General features: G+C 37.8%; 4 protein-coding genes across 7 annotated transcripts; all 4 read left to right on the top strand.

Annotated features, from left to right (window-relative positions):
* Nucleotides 1-1,125: 1,125 nt before the first annotated feature.
* On the top strand, nt 1,126-4,907 carry LOC117637989. 2 transcript variants are annotated; one of them, XM_034373069.1, is made up of 6 exons: nt 1,140-1,406; nt 2,430-2,602; nt 3,404-3,587; nt 4,275-4,381; nt 4,479-4,565; nt 4,660-4,907. In XM_034373069.1, the coding sequence occupies exons 1-5, from the start codon at nt 1,335-1,337 to the stop codon at nt 4,558-4,560; spliced, it is 618 nt and encodes a 205-aa protein (XP_034228960.1). In that variant the 5' UTR covers nt 1,140-1,334; the 3' UTR covers nt 4,561-4,565; nt 4,660-4,907. The 2 variants fall into 2 exon arrangements, with proteins under 2 accessions (XP_034228959.1, XP_034228960.1); XM_034373068.1 differs by having other exon boundaries at nt 1,126-1,406; nt 4,479-4,907.
* Nucleotides 4,908-5,628: 721 nt separating this feature from the next.
* On the top strand, nt 5,629-8,080 carry LOC117636945 (rho-N domain-containing protein 1, chloroplastic). Its single transcript, XM_034371673.1, has 2 exons — nt 5,629-5,781; nt 6,598-8,080. The coding sequence occupies exons 1-2, from the start codon at nt 5,757-5,759 to the stop codon at nt 7,746-7,748; spliced, it is 1,176 nt and encodes a 391-aa protein (XP_034227564.1). The 5' UTR covers nt 5,629-5,756; the 3' UTR covers nt 7,749-8,080.
* A 203-nt stretch (nt 8,081-8,283) lies between these two features.
* Nucleotides 8,284-9,380, top strand: LOC117636946 (50S ribosomal protein L10, chloroplastic). The gene has a single exon (XM_034371674.1). It carries the CDS (start codon nt 8,382-8,384, stop codon nt 9,084-9,086), a length of 705 nt encoding a protein of 234 aa, XP_034227565.1. The 5' UTR covers nt 8,284-8,381; the 3' UTR covers nt 9,087-9,380.
* Nucleotides 9,381-14,973: 5,593 nt separating this feature from the next.
* LOC117638716 (U-box domain-containing protein 3) lies at nt 14,974-20,077 on the top strand. Of its 3 annotated transcripts, none has more exons than XM_034373809.1 (5): nt 14,974-15,158; nt 16,126-16,406; nt 16,753-16,869; nt 17,130-19,007; nt 19,524-20,077. In XM_034373809.1, exons 1-5 carry the CDS (start codon nt 15,122-15,124, stop codon nt 19,584-19,586), a joined length of 2,376 nt encoding a protein of 791 aa, XP_034229700.1. In that variant the 5' UTR covers nt 14,974-15,121; the 3' UTR covers nt 19,587-20,077. The 3 variants fall into 3 exon arrangements, with proteins under 3 accessions (XP_034229700.1, XP_034229701.1, XP_034229702.1); XM_034373810.1 differs by having other exon boundaries at nt 14,974-15,176; XM_034373811.1 differs by lacking the exon at nt 16,753-16,869.

Below are 20,077 nucleotides of genomic sequence, written 5' to 3'. Positions count from 1 at the left end.
CCACATAAAAAAATTTATTATTATAAAAAAACATATTATAAAAAAAATAAAAATAAAAAAGCAGAAGGAAAAAAGACCAAAAGGGGACAAATTAAACACAGACCTTGAGATTTGGGTCTATTGGCTTCTTCAATTCAATTTAGGACTCTCTTTATATTAAATTATTAATAATATTAGTTGTACTTCGGCAATGGGTTCCTATCTGCGAAATAGAAGGCTTTATTCCCATTTTTTTTATTGCCTTGGTCCAAAACGAGTCGTTTTGGCCAAGGACTTTTTAAAAAAAAATGCATGCGGTTGTGCTGCGTGCAACAGCCCAACAACGCAACACCACAGCAAACAAAAAGCAATTTCGCAGAGGCATTTCTTCAAGCAGATTGTGGGCACTTCCATGGCAGAGCTGAGGGGCAAATTCCACAACCTCCAGAGCTCTTTCCGGCGAGAGAAGGTGCATATGCACCTCCTTGCGCCTCTGTAGGTCCGCCTCTGCCTGAAGGGTTGGACATTATCCATTGGAAGATTTGAGTGAGGTTGATAGACCCAAAAGTTTGTTTATGTAGTTTTGTCATTGAGCTTCGGCTCCCTTAGAACACCCAAAAAAAAAAAAAAAACATAACTTAAGTTTTTTTTCCCTCATAATTTAGCAAAATTGGCTAAAGCAGATGTGCTCCTCACTGTGCACCCAAGTTCGAATCCCCCTCCTCATATTTTAGATTAGATTAAAATAGAATATTGTTTGTATGTAAAATAAAATATTATTTTCCAAGACCTAACTTATTTATATATAAGTAATATTTAGGTTAAGAGCAGTACACATTATTTTGATGTAACTATGGTTTAGTTTTTAATCTCAACCAGTGATTAAAATTCAAAGTGTCCAGGTTTGAGATTGGATGAAGATTTCTCAAGTGACAAGGACCATCAATTAGAGCTTAATTCAAATTTATTTTGGTTAGTAATTTTTCAAGTCATGCTTTATAAATCATTAACCCATCAAAATTGCACCTTGTGATAATTGTCTCTCCAGGATTTGTGAACGGCATGTCGTGCAATTTATCGGTGTGGAAACTACATGTCGTTTCGTATCGCTACAATATCATCAGAACATTGTTATTAAACATTCAACACCAATGTATCACTACATCATCGTTAAAATTTGCGATTTGCGATTTGCGATTTGCGAAATCCCACGAGAGCAAAATAATAAAGGAGAAATTTTTAGGGGGTTAAGAAAAGCAAAGGGAAATGCCCAAAATTGCAGCTTGACACATATATCGTACCACAACAACGACGACAAGAAGTTAAGCTGCAGCCTGCAGGTGGTCTCTTTCGCGATGGTTTCCCTCCCAACCTGGTTCCGGTACATAGCCCACAAGCTCGAATACTCGGCCACTATCAGCTGGAAGGTCCTTCACTTTTCTCAGCTCCATTATCACTCTTACCCATTTGCCGATATTGTCATTTTTGCTTTGATTTTTCCGCTCATGGGTTTGGGTTTTTAGATTGCTGCGATGAAGAGGTTAAAGCTGTGAGCTTTGGTATTGGGGATTTTGTGTTTTGGGAAATAATGGGCCTCATGGGATTTTTGAGAATCATATTATGTGATTTGATGGTGTTTTCTTTGTGTTGAAATGTTGCCATAGATAAGGGTTTGGTTGTTTCATTTTCTTATTAATTTCATGGGTGATGCCGTTGTTATATATTTTTTCTCAGTTTCAATGTTGTTTCCTTAGGAATTGGTGTTGTATAAATATTTCTCGTGTTATATTGCTATAAGGGTCAGAGAGTGTGTGTTGGATTAGTGGTAGTTTCGAAAATGCATTTTTTGACATGCTTAGTTCAGCTTGAAAATTGCTACGTTTGGCATTTCTTAAGGCGTTCAAAAAGCTGGAGAAAGATCACCAGGAGATAATCAGTAATTTTCACTACTTTTGTTTACTGATTTATCAAAATAGGCGAAGCTAAAGTTAGTTTTGTAGCTATGCTAACAATTAGGAACACTATATGCTAACAATTAGGAACACTATATGCTAACAATTAGTACTCAAAACATGAGATACGTGGTAGTACACTGCACTTTTGTTGTGTCTCTCTTGAAAGTTAAAGCTCAAGGTGAAACTGGGGATCCATTTGTCTCCCTCAAAGTTTTTCATGTGTAACTTGTTGCGAGCCAGATATGTAATATAAGCAATCCTTTCGTTAGTCGGTGTTACTATTTAGTAGCAGAATTGGCTAGCACATCTGATGGCTTATATGGTCAAATAACATTTAGTTTCCTTCCAGTTCTCCTGCAGTCGTAATGGTACTCTTTGTGCTTTCCATTCACCCAGGTTCTGGTTAAGTCAGTGAAAACTGTATAAATGATTTTTTTTTTTTTTTTTTTTTCTTGTTCCTTAAGTTTTTATGGCAGAAATTTACATGTGATGCAGAACTATCAAAGAGGTCAAATCACGGACAGAGAACTAGGTGATGCCGTTTGGAAAAATCTATTTCAGGGAAAGTTAACGTACTTGCATTGGAATAAAGGAGAGGAGATGGCCCCTAGTATAGGTGCGCAAGGGGGTACTCTTCTTGTCCGGAAGATACCAGCTGCAGACCCAAGGTAGTTATCATTTTATACGTCCTCTCTTCTTTTTGCGAGTTAGATTTCCTCTTTCTGTGAGTTTTTGTTCTCGAGTGTTAATATTATTCTTCCAAAAGTTACTCTCAGGACCAGTTTAGCATTTTCTTATAATGATCTTAGATGTTTCATTGTGCATCTTAAATAACAAAAGTGTTGTTGAGTTGTTGACCCAAGCTTAGCTTCTTATGAGGGACTGCAAATGGTAGTGGGTTTAATATGTGGACATGTGATTTCAAAAATGCCTTAAGAAACTTGGGGATAGTATGGATTACTTGAGCAGTTAGGGCATTTTTCTTTAAGATTTATAACCTTTTCAATTTAGGTGCAGTTTAGGAAAATGACTGTCCACTTTGACTTCAGTTGGTCATAAACCGCTTTGTGAACCATTTTGGGTTGGCAGTGTCGTCTTTTTCCAGGGATACACAAAATTGAACTTGATGCATATGAATATGTATGATCATGGCTTGTTTGCTCTCATTGAGTCTCTCTATATATTGTTAAAAAGCAGACCCATGTGCCTGTATTATCTCAAAATCTTTTGTTCAACATGTGCTTTAAATTCTCAAATGGTTTTGGTGATAAGCTTTATGGTGCTTAATCATGTTGTGTACTCTCAAAGACACTGAGCAGAGCTCCTTCCAGTTTAATCGTTACCTTTGTTATTTATTTACAGATATTGATACCTCTATGAGAAACATTTTCATATTCCTTTTCATATTGATTTATGTGATGTTATGGTTCCCTAACAGCTCAATTGACATCCTCATATTTATCTGACAGGCGTGTTTTTGTTGGGGATGTAGTGGTCTTGAAGGACCCTGAGAAGGCAGATAATTATCTGGTGAGAAGATTGGCTGCAATTGAAGGGTATGAAATGTTGTCTACTGATGAAAAGGATGAGCCTTTTGTTCTTGAACAGGATGAATGCTGGGTGTTGGCTGATAATGAAAGTTTGAAGCCCAAGGTACATGCAATATTTGGAAATTTGATAATTATGTTCAGACAAATGTATCAAATATATTTGCTGGGTTATTACACAGTTACTTTATGAGTCTATCCGCATTTTCTTTTTATGTTTTATTATTTGGAATTGGCCATAGCACAGCAGCCGAGTGTACTGCCATCTTTACATTAATATGTAATGCTCAGTAGGTTGCGGGGAATTTTTTATTGCAGTCTAGTGGGTTGTAACATCTATCAAATCCTTAATAATACTCTGTCATGAGCTATAGTTAAGCAATACAAATTAGAAAGCTTTAAGCAATATTATGGAAATGGCGAAATAGTATCAGGATATAGGAAACTACTGGAAATAAAAGACAGTATTTATGCATGGGTAAAAATAAACGTATCCAATGATTACTTGAATATGTTGTACTAATTAAAGATGGATATATCACAATTACCTAGAGTCATAAACATGCGAGACATACATCAAATAATCAGTTATAGTTCCATAATCTCTTGTTTATATGCCTTATAGTTCCATAATCTCTTGTCTAGAATTTGGAGTAACTTACCATTCATTGTTTGATATATTTTAACTTTGAGATATGCACGCAATGGCTACGATCAACAATGGCATTTTCCATATTGCATCACTTGAATATTTGGGCACAAATGGATAAACCTTCATTCTTATTTCTGGCAGGAAGCCAATGACAGTCGGAAATTTGGGCCGGTTTCCATGACAGACATAGTTGGCAGAGTCATATATTGCCTACGAACAGCTGTGGATCATGGCCCTGTGCAGAACAGGCGAGTTACTCAACCTGAAACTGCTTAACTCATCTTTGTTATATGAGGAGAAGTTCTGTGGTGATTAATATTTGTGTTTCTTATGTTCTTTGTCCAGTCATTCCAGCATGCGAAAGGATACACCAGTGCTGCAAGTTGAATTGGATGTCGATGAGATGGCAAAAAATCACAAAGCCTGACTGAAGTATGCCCTTATAAAGCAATGACTCATTTGGTTGTAACTATGTTCCTCCCAATTTCTCAAATTTTTTTCTTTCTTTTCTTCTCCCTGTTTCAAGTACAAGAAGAAAAATAAAGATGGAATTTCAAGTTCTTGAGTCATGGGATGGTTGTACGTTTATGGTGGCTGTTCAGGTACTCATACTTCAGTAATGGTGCCTTCTGTTTTTGCTGAAGAATATGAAGCGACCTGTAAGGAACTTGAGTTCAGGACGGTATTTTTGTTTAGAAGAGCACTGTACTCCAAAAAACTATCCAAGAAAAGAAGAAATCCAGATGTTGTCAAGTTTTTGGACTTATATTTGAATCCTCGGCATGTCTTTAGTTTCATGCTTTGTATGAAGTTGCTTGACCCTAATGTTTCTAAAAATGCCATTCATGCTCTATTTTCGCTGCAACTAACATACAGCGAATTGAAAGAAACTGTCACGGTACACAGACCAAATTTTTATGTCAGGTATTTGAGGTTGGGAGATGTCATGCAATTGCAAACCTGCTCTGTTGCCTTGTATTTTAGCATGATGCTTCCAACTTCCAATTTACTTCTCATAAAAATGAGCTTCGTATACCTTCACCGTGCTAAACGGTCGTCTTTGATGCAACATGTTCTTTGCATCAGTAGCTTGATTTCATGTAAAAGAAACCATGTCATGTAAGGCAAGGTGAAAAATCGTAATATGATAATTTACTGGAACTTTTTTGTGCTGTTGATGATCATTGTTGGCCAATGCCTCTTTCTTCTTTGACCCCAAAAACAAAGAAGATAAACTACAGCTTTTTTATTTATAATTTAATTACATTTCTCTTACAAGTTTAGTAATTAATTAAATTTTACTCCTTCAGCAAGAAAGAAAAAGAAAACTTCATCAAATTACATAACTGGGCCGGGTAACCCAACTGTCCTCAACAATCACTTTTCCAATATGGGCCGAAGAGAGAAAGAATCGGGTCATATAACCCGAGTCCGATCCAAAAGACTAAACCGCCCTCAAAACCTCAGAATCAAAATACCCAACGAGTCCCTTATCAATGGCTATAGCTTATAGGGTTTAGCAAGCAAACTGACACTCAGCAAAGCAAGCACAAGAGAAAATGCAAAACCACCATTGACGACTGAGCTGAGCACACTCCTTCTCAGTCATTTACCTACGTAGCAATGTTACAAGGCGTCCATATAATCGGTAAGTTTCTTATAAAACGAAAGGGTATGGAAAATTTTGTGCCTCAGTGTTCGAATTCGTAGTTTTCGGTTCCCATTTTTGAATTTTCTCACTCCTTCTATATAAAATTGCCTCGCGTTTCCGTGAAAATTCGAGGCTCTTTTCATTTCTCCTCTGTTTTCTGAGATATGGGTCATTGGAATTGAGATTGATTTCGTCCGTATTTTGTGTAGAAATTGAAGTATTCAAGTTTTTTTTTTTTTTTCAAATTTAAGAGTTCCCCACCATGTGTTTGCTGAAATGATTTAATATAAATAGAACCTGCATATAACGAGAGAGAGAGAGAGAGAGAGAGAGAGAGTAGCTGGCTTGACTTTTAAATTTAATTCTGGTACTTGGTTTGATCTTTGTATTTTGCTTCCTGGGAGCTGCGTTTGTTGCTTGTCTGTTGCCTTGCCACATTTTTTGTGATTTGTATGCTGTTCAGTTTTACTGATTACTTCTAGCTGAATTTGAGTGCTAAGGAAGAACTTAGTTGTAAGGTTTGGGTTTCCATTTCCTTTGTTAGGTTTCATTTCATTTAACTTTGCAACTATGGTTCTCTAAATAGTAAATCTTTATATCAGTTTGTTTTGAACGAGGAGCATAAGATCAGTATGGTGCGTGGGGGATGTTTGTCTATGTGGCATAAGATTGGTTTCCTGTGAAAATGTTTCGAAGTATGACTCTGTTAATGGGGGTTGCGCATATTGCTCTGAGCTTTCATTTTCATGATTATGCTTTTTGCATTGTAATTTTTGGATAATGATGGTTTTCTTCATGGTTATGGACGATCAGATGGAAAATGCCTTCCGTGTTCGGGAATTTCTGGAAGAGTAGCCCCTGCATATCCTTGTTCTTCTCGTTTCAACCATAGATTGAAGTCACAGGTCAGGATTGGATCACTGAAAGGTGCTTACAAGGGGGTATCTTTTACATGCAGAGCAAGTTCTAGTGGACGTAATAGAAATCCAGACTTCCCAAGGCAAAACAGACATGGGTACTCCCGGGGCAGAAATAGGAAAAATGACGATAGAGATGGATTTGAAAACCTTGAAGAATCTGATCTGCTGTCTTCTAAAAATGGGCCATTGGTCTCCCTCTCCAGTGGCACAAAGTTCGGGGCTACTGCAGCCCCTGGACCTAGAGAAAAAGAGATTGTTGAGCTGTTCAGGAAGGTCCAGGCTCAACTTCGGGAGAGAAGTGCAGCTAAAGAAGAAAAGAAGGCTGAAGCCTTGCAAGGGCAAGGAAAAGAGAATGAAACTGTGGATTCTCTCCTTAAGCTATTAAGGAAACACTCGGTTGAGCAAGCTAAAAGAACCAACAACAGTGGCAGCAACAAGGACTTCATGTTGGACCAGCCAGAAAAGAATTCCCGATATAGTGAAAGGAAAAGCACAACTTCTTTTGATTCAAATAACAGTTTGAAGGATGAGGTTGAAGAACCTAATGCCTCTTTTAGCAGGCCTGCATCGAATTTTCAACGCAAGTCTCCCATCCCTCGGTTGACGTACCAGCCCATTTATTCAGAGGATGACCACATAGGCAATTCGGTGCCACATGTGAATTCAATTGGGAAGAGAAAGAAGAATCATTTTGAGAGGGTTCCTAAACCAGAGCCAGAGCCAGAACCAAAGCAAGAGCCTGAGCTTGAGTTGGAGTCAGAACTTGAGCATGAGCCTGTTGTCGATGCTGAGTTTGAATTCGAGCCTGAACCCGAGCCCGAGCCAGAGCTTGTTCAGTTGTTAGAGGAAGAGACTTCAGGTCCTGAAGAAACTCTTAATTTCGATGATGAAAAGGGTGAGAAACAGCAACTTATCGAACATAAGGATTTGAGTGCATTGAAGCTACCAGAATTACGAGCACTTGCAAAGTCTCAAGGTGTAAAAGGGTTTTCAAAGATGAAGAAGGGCGAGCTTGTGGAGTTGCTAAGTGGGAGCTCAGTTTGACTCATAATGCACGGGATGCAAACTGACATTTTAACGTAGTTGCGAACTTGCGAGATTTTGGTGTTTTTTGTTTTTTGTTTTTTTCCAGTTTTTGGGGTCTTTTTGGATCAAAGGCGGGTCTCACTACAATGGGATTCATCATCTTTTTGTCGTGGAAAATTTTCGTTTAGATCAAACGTGGTTTAGATTCAGTTTGCTTGTAGCCTAACGGATGCTCTAAAACTGGTGAACTAGTTCAAGTATCGAATTGGCATTGTATTCTACTCAAACTATACCTTGTTGGTCTCTTTTGGTCACCAAAAGAAAGTTTATACCGGAAATTTTTTGTCATATTTTTCCTTGTTTGTTTTACTTTCAAGAATTTTGTTTCACTTTTCTCCCTTCAACAGCATGCCTGCATATTGAAATATATAGCAATCACCAGATATGAAAAGAAAGAAAAGGACTCACAAAATAGTTGTTCATACCTATTGGTGTTCAAGTGAAATTATCTGAACCTGAGGGGGCTTTCTGAAATTTCCCACTTATCCCACAATTTTCCCACCCTACCCATTCTCAAAAATTACACAGAGATAAGATAAGGTGAGCCCAAAAGACAGACGCTTCCTCCTCTCTCTCTCATTCTCTTCAGCAATGGAAGCCACTCTCTTCAGCTTCCCTTCCTCCAAACCCCCATCACCTTCCCTAACCCAAACCCAGTCCAAAACCCTTCTGACCCGACCCACCAACCCATTTCTCTCCCTCACCCCCCGACCCACCCGCCACCACCACCGCCTGCCCACAATCCGATCCGCCATCTCGCGCACCAAGAAAGAACAGACCGTCGAAACCATCAAAGAGAATCTCGAGAACTGCCATCTCTTGGCAGGCATCAAATACAAAGGCCTCACCGTGAAGCAATTTCAAGACCTCCGCAAAGTCCTACCCGAGACCACAAAGCTTATTGTGGCCAAGAACACTCTGGTCTACAAAGCCATAGAGGGAACTCCATGGGAAGCTCTCAAGCCCTGCATGACCGGCATGAACGCTTGGCTCTTTGTCCACAGCGAAGAAATCCCACCTGCCATTAAGCCTTACAGGGACTTTCAGAAGGAGAAGAAGCTCGACAGCAATGACTTCACCGGTGCTGTGTTTGAAGGCAAGTTTTATGCGCCTGGGGATTTTAAGCAGCTCGAGACAATGCCAACGAGGGCTGAGATTTATGCTAAGTTGCTCGGGACGTTGAATAGTCCGGCGTCGAGCTTGGTCGGGACAATACAGGCGCCGGCGAGGGAGTTGGTCATGCTTTTGAAGGCTTATGTGCAGAAATTGGAGGAGGAGAGCGGTGGTGGGCAATAGTGATATGATAGTGGAGAAGTAGTAAGTGTGTCTTGAAGACCCACCTGTTGTTTTTTTGGTGTTCTTGTGTTGTTGTAGTACAATGCGTTTTTATGTTTGTTGACATTCAAGGAATAATGAGTTGTAGATTTGTGTACAATTGGAGCTTTAGTAAGCATTGATCTTGAATTTGATGGCTATCTGTGCACAATGTATGTGCATTGTTGCTGTTTACTTATATTAAGAACGCTCAATGCCTAAAGATTAGTTTTTGCAACTGTATTACTCAGATACAACAGCAAGGTTGATACTTGATATCATGGGCTCATGAAATTTACAGTTGAATTCTTTTAACTTCAATTGTAGTTTTAATAATAGATGAGATAGCAAAGTTTCCCCTACCAGTGTAGTCAACGTTAGAACTCCATTTGGTTGGATAGAAGGATGTAGTTCGGAAGGAGAAATAGATGGAAGGGATGAAAACTACTTATCAGCTTGAACTTATAGCTTCCCTCTAGTTACCTCCCCATCTTAGCTTGGGAGACCCTTCTTTTCCTCGAGTTTGTTATCTCCCCTTTTTCTTCCCTCCTGCTTCCTGGCTAGCAAATTAGTGTTGAGGCCTGGTAGCGACGAATGGATTGGGTGATAAACTGCTTTGAGAATATGGAGAACTGTCTTCTTGTCATTTGTGTGATGACTGGAGTGGCTTGGAAAGAGAGCATACTGTGAAGTAAGCCTACTAGTCATGACAATTTTTTAAGATAAGAACTGTGATTTTGCATATTTCCTTAACTGCAGTTGCTCCTTATTAAAGGCTAAAAATTTAAGTCATAAAAAGTAAACAAAAAATGAGTACTATATTGGAAACTACCTGCTACCTTCTCAAGTGGTACCATCTGGATGAAAACCTTATCTTTTATATGTGGTGTATGATAATGATCAGTGAGAATACAATGAATGAGTCTGCAATGATTCATTCTGAAATATTTGAGCTTGGCTATTGGTAATGTGAATCTAATCTCGCCGCCTTTGCTTGAGAACCTCAACCCAAGCTTCAAATATTTTTTGTTTTCTTGGGCTCTTCTTCTTTTTTCCTTTTGGCTTGAAATTTGTGAGGTCTCTTGAAATTGTAAGTTGATGGGCCAAAATCTTGATTCAATGAGCCAACAATATTCCAACACTTGCTACTGTATGAGATTGTCAACAACAGCAATGCGGAAGCTATTAAAGCTCTTTGCAGAGAAGGTGCAAGCCTCAAGGTAATAAACTGGTAATACTAACACAGCTCCTTCTCAACCTCGTTGGTGTTATTCTTTGTATATCTTTTTCTTATAATCTTGATGGGTTAGGAACATGCTAGCTTGAAGGTTTTTATAATTTGAGGAGGTTTTGGTAAAGAACTTCTCCCTCACATGTCAACCAATCTATGATACCATTAGTAGCTGAGTACAATCCTGCCTTTGTTTAATCGTTTGATTCTTTCTATTGCTAAATTGAGTTCCTTTTCTCATAAAAAATATAATGTGGGGTGGATTTCATTGTTCTTGGTTGATAATTAGGTTGCTAAACTGTAAGATTGCGTCATTCTGTTTGCTTATGTTAAGAAAGTTCTGACCTGGGTTATATCTCCAACTGATTGATGTTTCCAAAACTTTATGTTTTATCAGTTCAGAACCCAAGCTTGCAGGGTAATGTGGGTGACAAACATAAACTTAATTAGTTATGCAGTTGCATGCAGAGAAATCCCTTAGGTTCCCTGTTAAAGAGTGCATATAGATTTTAGTTATATTTTTTATCTGGATGCATTTTGATTGAGTTTTCATGTCATAAATAATTCACATGTAGATATTTCAAATTTGCTGGTCGGGGTAATTGCTGAAAGATACAACCTGTTCTTCACGCTTTCAGGTTATGCCTTCCCTTATTACACCCAAACTTCTGTAGAAGCTGTTCCAGAATATGTGAAATTAGTAATGGCATTAAGTACTTCCATGGAGTCCACTGCAGTGGATATGCAATTACTTCCTAATTCTGACCGGATCTATGAATCAATTAACAAATGGTTGGGGAAGCTCTGCTGATAATAATACCAGCTATTATAATGGGTGGGGACTAGTTGTTGGCCTGGTTGTTGGAACAACACATCCAGAAGCTACAAGCAGTGGATGCATGAATGAACCAGGGAAAGGGGACTACAGAGGATGGAGTCTGTGTGATTCTATGCCAGTTAACAATTCAGCCAGACATGCCCAAACAGTAGCAACATCACATATGTTTCATCAGCTCCTTCTGCTGCACCTATTTGGGAGGAGGTTTTGGCAAGGGCCAATCATTTATCCACACATCTCTCAGTCTGGTAGCCTTTTGTGTTTATCCATAAAATGATGGAGCTTCTGTATCCAATGATATGAAAGATGGAGGTGATTCTTCCTTCTGTATAATAATATATTGGCAAACTCCAACAGAAAGTGACACCGTTTTCAGTTGTACAAAGTAGGAAGGGCAGTGACTATTTATTGAGGATTAATTGTACTTTCTTTTTCCTTAAAATGTTATTGCACCTACAGATTTTGTAAAATAACCATTGTAGTAATAGCAATTTGTTGCCTTAATGATTTTTGCACTGAAAGGTCTGGAGTTGACACTAGAAGATGGGGATGTGTATATATCGAATATGGAGGGCAAATGAAGTAATGGCAATGTCAAATGTTGTTTATTGTTTATGTTGGAAATAAAGGGTCAAATGTGTTTATTTTTGTATTGTGATGCGACTTTTATTAGCAAGACTTGAAGGTGCCTCCAAATCTCTGTTCGTGCGTTCTAATGGCATGAGAACCAGCAGCTCCAACATCAATGACCCTACCCTACCTTCCATCTATGTGAAAACAGATGCACATGGCTTGCCAAGTACAACTCTTCACAAAAGACAGATCTCCTTCAACTTGTTTTGACTGTACAGAGCCGTATCAAGCATGCATCTTTTTGAATTGAGCTAAAACACGGTCGTTTATACCAATTAGCTCTTAATTTAGTGATATTTTTCTTCCCGAGAATCTAAGTTCGAATTCTCCATGCTTCATTAATAGTTTGATTATACTTGAAGTCTTATTTTGATTACAAAAATAGATTTAAAGTAATCTATTATATTGTTGGGAGAAAGAGGAGAGAGTAAACTTGGAATCTCAGACGACCCACAAGAACAAAAGTCACAACCTAAACACAAGTCCTGTTAAAGTCATTTTTAGCTTTTCCCTAAAGTTTCATCATGTCCATTGCCCATATGGCCATATGGGGAACCAATCTTTAATTATTTTGTCCTTTGAAAGTAGCAACATGCCAACATAGCGTGTACGGCAAATGCAGTTCTGCAATTTAAAAATCAGTTCGAGATTATGGAAAAAGGCACTCTTTACTTATAGGACAGGGCCTCACATGTTCAGCTTAATTAGCCTGTGATTTGTGAATTGTTAAGCAATGTTCTGTCTCAATCTTACTGAGAAATGCAGTACTGATCAAAGTGAATAAAATCATCTGTCAGGTTCTAATTGCTGGCAGGCAAGCATCTTCTTGCTCTAAGATATGTATTGTTCTCTGATAATGCAGTAAGTTGGAAAATATTGACAAAAAGAATGGCTTTGTTTGTTTTCCAATTTTACAAAGCTTTTTATGTTCATATATGTATATATATTTACCATCAATCTATATCACCCCTACAGCTATAGCGATGTCTATATCTGTATATATATACACACAGTGAGGATGGTAAGTAGAGAGAGGATCCAAATTAAGGTGTAAAGATGCCAACTATTATAAGATGTGGGTGTAAATCTTTGTCTTTATTAGTAAGGGTTATGTTTCCTATATATAATAATTGGAAATAGAAAATGACAGGAAAATTATTTACAGGCCAATGAAAATGGTGTTAAAAAACAATGTTCTTGTTCAAGCCAATTAATTGGGGTTTAAGTTAAACCAGCTCATCTAAACCTATGCAGAAAGGACAATTGTTTGTTTTGATGTGCTCCCTAACTTGAAGAACAGCAAAGTTTTGGAAAGAAAAAGGGAAAAGACTCCTGAGTCCTAGCTTGAGATTCACAGCTTGTCATGACATAGACTCACCACTGTCAAATCTTAAATGTAAATGTGACCGAAGTGTTGTACAATAATGCAATCGGGGAACTGAGCAGTGCATTTCATCATGCACATCATCAGGGGCTACAATCTGACACTGACCCAGTTAGCTTTTTTTCAAAGGTACCTATAGCGAGCTATTCATGCATGCGTGAGTAGTTATCAGTGGTTGATATATTATGAGAACCACTTTATAAGGTCATTGAAAGAGGGCAGTCACACATTTTCCAATTTCCATGCCTCAGTGCTTTAAGAAAACTCATGAGACTAAATGTTCTCAAAGGTTCAACTGATATGTGCATCAATTTTTTCTTCATAGAAGCCCCCGAGGGACAGTTCATGAGCTTAGATTCAACAGTCCACACGCGCCTAAAGCAGCAAGATTTTCCATGTATGAAGCAACAAAGTTAGACCAATGACCCAACACAACTTGTTGTATGGCATTGTTTGACATGGATCTGATATACATAAAAATTCTCATGCTTTAATTAGCAAAATCGGTACCTGCAAAAAGTTGGGGCAAACGACTGGGCTATTTTTTCCATGCCTTATCTTTTTCAAACAGCATATGCATTGTGAGGCTTTAAATCCATTTACAAGCTGTTGGTTTTGTCTTAAAACTAATCAGCTTATGGCTAAACTTGAGGCAAAACAAAAACAAAAAATTTGGATTTATTTTGGCTCTGGTTAGGTATTAGTCCAACTTGTTCTCTGTTTTCTAGCTAGGAGGTAAGTGGAGTAGGACAACAACACATAAAAGCTGAAATAAAAAATTATATTGCTCTAGATTAGTAGGTCGAGGCAGACATGTTTTAACCAAGTTGGCTAGATATACTCTTTATTCGGCACTCAAGTTCAAATTTTCTTTTATGTAATTTAGATTATATTAAAGTAGAATATCACTTGTATAAAAAAAAACATATATATCACTTTAATTATAATCATAATAATAAATATATCATTAATAATCATTTTATCAGAGTTTGGAGTAGGTAGCAGCTGTAAAATAAGGTATCATTTCTTTACACGATCCAGAATCTGCAGATAAACATCATGAATTTTTGTTGGAGTGGTGATGATTGTTAAATGTGATCATGTGGTTAAGTTCAGTAAGCCTGATGCCAAATTCTAGAACCTTGCTTGAATCCTTAGTAATTTGAGGTCCTCTAGTTTCCATGAGTGTGCTTTTTCTGATCACCCCTTTTTTTAGCATTATGTGTTGCTCACAAAGTGAATTATATCTAGAAATTCTCTCCCTTTTTTATATATATATTTTTTTAATGATGTTAGAAACAACTAACCAATTAGTTGAGGTTGCCAAAATTGATCAATTCTGTTACATGGGTTGGGAAATAAAGTTTCTAATATTTCTCAGAAAAAAAAATTTTGAGATTGGGAAATTAAATACTATGCATGCATGGTAAATTTGTGAAGATGTCAAGGACACATTAGTAACTTAAAAGATAATTAGAGACAAACAATCATGGTACTTCTCTGTGGAATCTTTTGCTGGATATCATTGTTCCAATGCACCCCTTAATCCTTTAATTAAAAAAGGCTTGACCTCTCTTAGAATTCCTCTCTAATGATGATTAGATCCCAAAGTGACAAAGTCTCCTTTTCCTTCACATTTTACCATCTCTCTCTTCTTACACTGTTCATTAACCTCTTAATTAAATTTTCCTCACCCAACAAATCTGCAACCACATAGGCCCCACCAATTTTCTTTTTTAATTTCCTCAATTTTATTCATTCCTAGCGCGCACACACACTCTCTCTCTCTCTCTCTCTCTCTCTCTCTCATGCAGCTTTGTAATGAAAGCAGTGCATGAGGGTTAGATTGATTCTTGAAGATTGATCTTTATTATCAAACCCATCAAAATTTCATGTAAAGTTTTTAGCTTTGGGTTTATCAAGATCTGTTTATGACTCAACCCACCAGCATAAACAACATGAATAGAGGTACAGTTTGATTCAGAGGTATAGTTTTCTTTTATGCCATGTTGATTTTTTTTTTTCTCCATTCATATGCTGGTGCTTTTTCTTGATTGTAAATGGGTGGGAGATGAAATGGGTTGGTGTTATTTGTTTAGTTTGGATTTCAGCTATGTGCTCTTCTGGGTTTTGTGCCAATTTTTCTGGGTTTGTGAAATTTGTGAGTTTCATAGTCTCTAACATATTTGTTCAGTTGGCTTTCAGGGGGAAAATGGTTTATTTATGGTATTGTAATTTTGATAGTTGGAGGGAATGAAACTGTTTTAGTGGAGTGAATTAACATGCCTCTGGTTGTTTGCTAAGAAGACTTAGGAGAGGGGAGGAAAAATAGTTTTCGAATCTCATTTTGTTTCGTTTTTCCGAAATAATGAGCAATAAAAATTTGATGTTCAACCAAGTTGAGCTCAGTTTCTCGTGCACTCTGGTGTCAAACTGTGAAAAAGGAAAGAGTTTAGATTTCAATTATGTTTTTTTTTTCTTCCCTTGTTCCTGTTTTCTATTTTGCTGAATGTAAAATGGGATTGATTTGGCAACTTAAATTTCAAACGCTTTTAGAAGGAAAGTTCTATCTTTTGAGACAATGGGTCTAAAGATTCTGGTCTTTGGAAATAGCTATTTCAATGTTTTGTCAGATGCATTGTTACGAACATGAGTGTCAAATACAATACTTGATGGTTGCTTCAGAATGCGTGAACAGTTCTTCTAAGTGGTTATGAAGATAAATAGGACCAATTGGTATTTAGCTGTTAAATCCTTAGGCTCTGTGGGAGCTTTCAGAACCAGAAAATTATTGTTATACTAATAATCTGGTGACTGCTAAGGGCACTGTTCAAATTGCAAACTAAACTAGTTTGGTAGAATATTTTAGCAAATATTTCATTTCATAAGATGTCTCTGTTTATAGTATTTATTTGTGATTTCTTTTCTCAAACAGGTGAGATGGACGTGGCATCTATAAAATGTCTGATCAACAGCATATCTCGATTTGTTCATCTAGTTTCAAGCCAGAGATCAAAACCTATGCCTATTCAAAAGGACTACAGAACCATAGTTGATGTACTGAAGCTTTTGAAGCCATTGCTTGATGAAGTAGTTGACTACAAAATACCTTCCGATGAAATTCTATATAAAGAGTGTGAAGAATTGGATATGGCTGTCAATGGAGCCAGGGAATTCATGGAAAACTGGTCTCCAAAGTTGAGCAAGATTTTAAGTGTAAGTGCAACTTATTTTAAAACTAAATTCACATAATTTCCCTTCCTGGGTAGGGTGTGTGTCTCTAATCCGTGCTTGAGGATTGTCATCAATGAATATCTGTCATGATCTCTTTCATTTGGAAAGACAAATGCAAGGAAAACGGCCAAGTTGTGCAAGAAATAGGAATCCTACAACAATAATCACAATGCCAGTATGTTAGGAGATTGCAAACTTCTGTATTGCCCTTTGTACCCTTGGAAATTGAACGAAGCATTGTACATAAGATACCTCGAATTTGAAAGACTATTGGTGTGTGTGTTTGTTTACATGTTTGATAATAGTTCTATTTACATTGTCTCCTCAGGCTTGGCGGGGTGAGCCATTGTTGATAACAATCCAAAGCTCTTCACTCAAGATTTGCAGCATATTAAGTAGATTGCTGCAGTCATCTTCGTCTGGTTCAAGTTTAATTGGTCTTCAGGTATTTGCTAAGTTCAAACAGTTCTGCATGTATCCTTTTCTTATAAGAAAAAAAGAAAAAGAGGAATGATTTCACAAACGTTCTACTATTCATTATCTTTTATATATTACCCTATTTCTTCGAAGCTATATATTCCTCATCCTATTTTGAAACGCACCTTATACTTTAAAATTGTTGTTTAGTCTACTTCGCTTTTATCTTCTTGTTGTTTGGTTCATCAAGAGACAAGTACAACTCTAATCTGTGGTAAATTGTTTCACCATTGTATGCAGGAAATTCGATGTTTGAAGCAGGAAAGAGTAACAGAATACTTAGAAGAGGCTCTGAAAAGTCAAAGAAAAGATACCATGCCTTCCACCAAACATCTTATGAAAATTATTGAATTGCTTAGTTTGTCTTCAAACCAAGAACTGCTGAAAGAAAGCATTGCTGTAGAAAAGGAAAGAATGAATGTCGAAGTCAGTGATGTTAGAGGGGAACTAGATCAAATCAACCAAATTGTGATGCTTGTCTCCCACATTCGTGAATTCATGGTCAAAATTGAGCACCTTGAAACCGCATCCGGCATCCCAATCCCTTCATACTTCCGCTGCCCTCTGTCTTCAGAACTAATGTTGGACCCTGTAATTGTAGCTTCAGGTCAAACCTTTGAGAGATCTTCCATCCAAAAGTGGCTGGATCATGGGCTCACTATTTGCCCGAAGACCCGGCATAGGCTGTCTCATATAAATCTCATTACCAATTATACTGTCAAAGCTATGATAGAAAGTTGGTGTCAGGAAAATGATATAAAACTTCCAACAAACTCTGACGGCTCTAATACTATCTCAGTCCCGTCTCCATCAGATCGAGTATCTCCTGAAGGTTCAATTCACACAGATAGCTATTCGACATCAAGGTCATCCCTTGAAGTTGGAAGTGTATTTGAGAAGCAAATGAAAGATGTCTCTACTAAATTAAGTGGAGAAAAGTCCAATGGATGCCATAGCAGCGAGAAAGACCACTCATCACCAAAACAGTCATGTACTCATAGCAGGAGCGAATCAGCCACAAGTGCTGTCTCCAGTAATGATTATGCGCCTCCTGCATTCATTAAAGTGTCGGGGATATCTAATAAGCATGAAAATGTCAATGAGTTGTCTGGAGAAATCACATCTGAGCATCCAGTTGCTTCTACTCCAAATAAAGAATCAGCAATGCCGTCCAGATTATCAGGAAAACATTCTCTCATTTCCAAAATAAAAGCAGAAGGGACATGGACTGACAGCCCTATTTTTCCCAACAGACACCAACTGCTTCCATTTTCTAGTTCAGGATCAGACGAGTTGACGACATCATCCCATGTCACGAAATTAATTGAAGACCTCAAGAGCCAATCCAATGAAGTGCAAACATTGGCTGCAGAAGAGTTGCGGCTTCTTGCAAAGCACAATATGAATAATCGAACTATTATAGGCCAATGCGGTGCTATCACACCATTAGTTTCACTGCTATATTCAGGAGTGATGCTAACACAAGAGCATGCTGTGACAGCTCTTTTGAATTTATCAATTAATGAAGACAATAAGGCAATGATTGCAGAAGCAGGGGCAATCGATCCCCTAATCCATGTTCTGAAAACGGGAAATGACGGAGCCAAAGAAAATTCTGCTGCAGCTTTATTCAGCCTCTCTGTATTGGATGAATACAAGGCAAAAATTGGTCGTTCTGGTGCTGTTAAGGCCTTGGTTGATCTTCTAGGCTCAGGGACTCTTAGAGGGAAGAAAGATGCTGCTACTGCATTGTTTAATCTATCAATTTATCACGAAAATAAGGCTCGCCTAGTTCAAGCTGGGGCTGTGAAATATCTTATTGAGTTGATAGACCCTGATACTGGGATGGTTGACAAGGCCGTTGCTCTTCTGGCAAACTTGTCCACCATTGGAGAGGGGCGCGTGGCAATTGCACGCGAAGGGGGTATTCCGTTACTAGTTGAGATTGTTGAAACAGGTTCCCAGAGGGGAAAGGAAAATGCCGCCTCCATACTGTTACAATTGTGCCTTCATAGTCCAAAGTTTTGTACCCTGGTTCTTCAGGAAGGAGCTGTCCCTCCCCTGGTTGCCTTATCTCAGTCTGGCACGCCAAGAGCAAAAGAAAAGGTATGCAGCTTAAGCGTTTTCTTGCCCATTTATTTAGCTCTCTGTTATCTGCTTGCTAGTCAGTATGCAAATTGTAGTGAAGGCTTTCCAGTAAGGGCACATGCAATTTCTAAAACTCTACAAAAATGGCAAAAATAAATTGATTGTTGAATAATATGATGATTTCCATCTCTTTTGGTGAAAACAGTGGTCTTCCTTCCCATCAGTTCATCAACTATTTTTATTACTTATTAGCAATCTACAAAGAAGCTTTACCTCTTTGCCCTTGTGCAGCTATAACCCAATAATTTACCCTTAATGGGCACATCCATCCATATTGTTGGAAGTTTGCGAGAAAGCATCTTACAGGCACAAAATAAGTCGTGGTTTCTTCAGGCTAATCTGGAACCATGCCATGGCCGTTGCTATTAATGATATCCCAGTTCAGTCAGCATAAAACTGAAGTTATGCCAAGTATTGTATGGTTTTGTGAACAGAGAAGATAATATTATGTTTGTTTTACATTATATGATGCAGGCACAGCAGCTTCTCAGCCACTTCCGGAATCAGCGAGAAGGGGCAATGGGGAAGGGAAAATAAACACAATTTTGTTGATCTGTTGCTGATTTTGCATTTGAGATTCTCCTCCGTGATATTTTCTCCCCTTCAAGATATTCCATTAGGTCTCTTTTTTTTAAATATTCTTTAATTTATTCTAGCTTCAGAGAAGTCTAAATATTTTTTTTTCCCTTTTTTTGATGGGTGATCATGGAAACATTGCGAAGTACACGAAATGGGACTGAATCAGAAGCCTAGGATGTCTAAACTTTTCTTTCCGTGAGTATTCTTTTTTACTTTGTTCTCCCTCCTGTAGAGCTTGGGAAAAAGGAGTTTATGTGCTGGGTAGGCTACTTTGCTCTTAGTTTCCCTGAAAACATAGCTTGGTTGAGTTTTAGAAGCGTGCAGTGACTCAAGTTTTTTTATGTTTTCGATTGATTTGGTTCTCAATCAATGTTGTACATATACTTGTACATAATGCTATAGACTCGGGCAATTTGCAATATGATCACACTATTTCTATTTATGTGCTA

The sequence above is a fragment of the Prunus dulcis genome, chromosome 8 (assembly GCF_902201215.1).
Source record: "Prunus dulcis chromosome 8, ALMONDv2, whole genome shotgun sequence".
In the NCBI taxonomy this organism is placed as follows: domain Eukaryota; kingdom Viridiplantae; phylum Streptophyta; class Magnoliopsida; order Rosales; family Rosaceae; genus Prunus; species Prunus dulcis.
This window is presented reverse-complemented; position numbering and strand designations above follow the sequence as displayed.

Excerpts from the sequence above, each read along its gene's own strand:
- LOC117637989 (XM_034373068.1), top strand. The coding sequence starts at position 1,131 with ATGTATCACTACATCATCGTTAAAATTTGCGATTTGCGATTTGCGATT. Across the intron at positions 1,407-2,429 it reads CGGCCACTATCAGCTGGAAG|AACTATCAAAGAGGTCAAAT; the intron begins GTCCTTCACTTT and ends CATGTGATGCAG. Across the intron at positions 4,382-4,478 it reads CATGGCCCTGTGCAGAACAG|TCATTCCAGCATGCGAAAGG; the intron begins GCGAGTTACTCA and ends TTCTTTGTCCAG.
- LOC117636945 (XM_034371673.1), top strand. The coding sequence starts at position 5,757 with ATGTTACAAGGCGTCCATATAATCG. Across the intron at positions 5,782-6,597 it reads ACAAGGCGTCCATATAATCG|ATGGAAAATGCCTTCCGTGT; the intron begins GTAAGTTTCTTA and ends ATGGACGATCAG.
- LOC117636946 (XM_034371674.1), top strand. The coding sequence starts at position 8,382 with ATGGAAGCCACTCTCTTCAGCTTCCCTTCCTCCAAACCCCCATCACCT.
- LOC117638716 (XM_034373809.1), top strand. The coding sequence starts at position 15,122 with ATGACTCAACCCACCAGCATAAACAACATGAATAGAG. Across the intron at positions 16,407-16,752 it reads AGTTGAGCAAGATTTTAAGT|GCTTGGCGGGGTGAGCCATT; the intron begins GTAAGTGCAACT and ends TTGTCTCCTCAG. Across the intron at positions 16,870-17,129 it reads CAAGTTTAATTGGTCTTCAG|CATTGTATGCAGGAAATTCG; the intron begins GTATTTGCTAAG and ends AAATTGTTTCAC.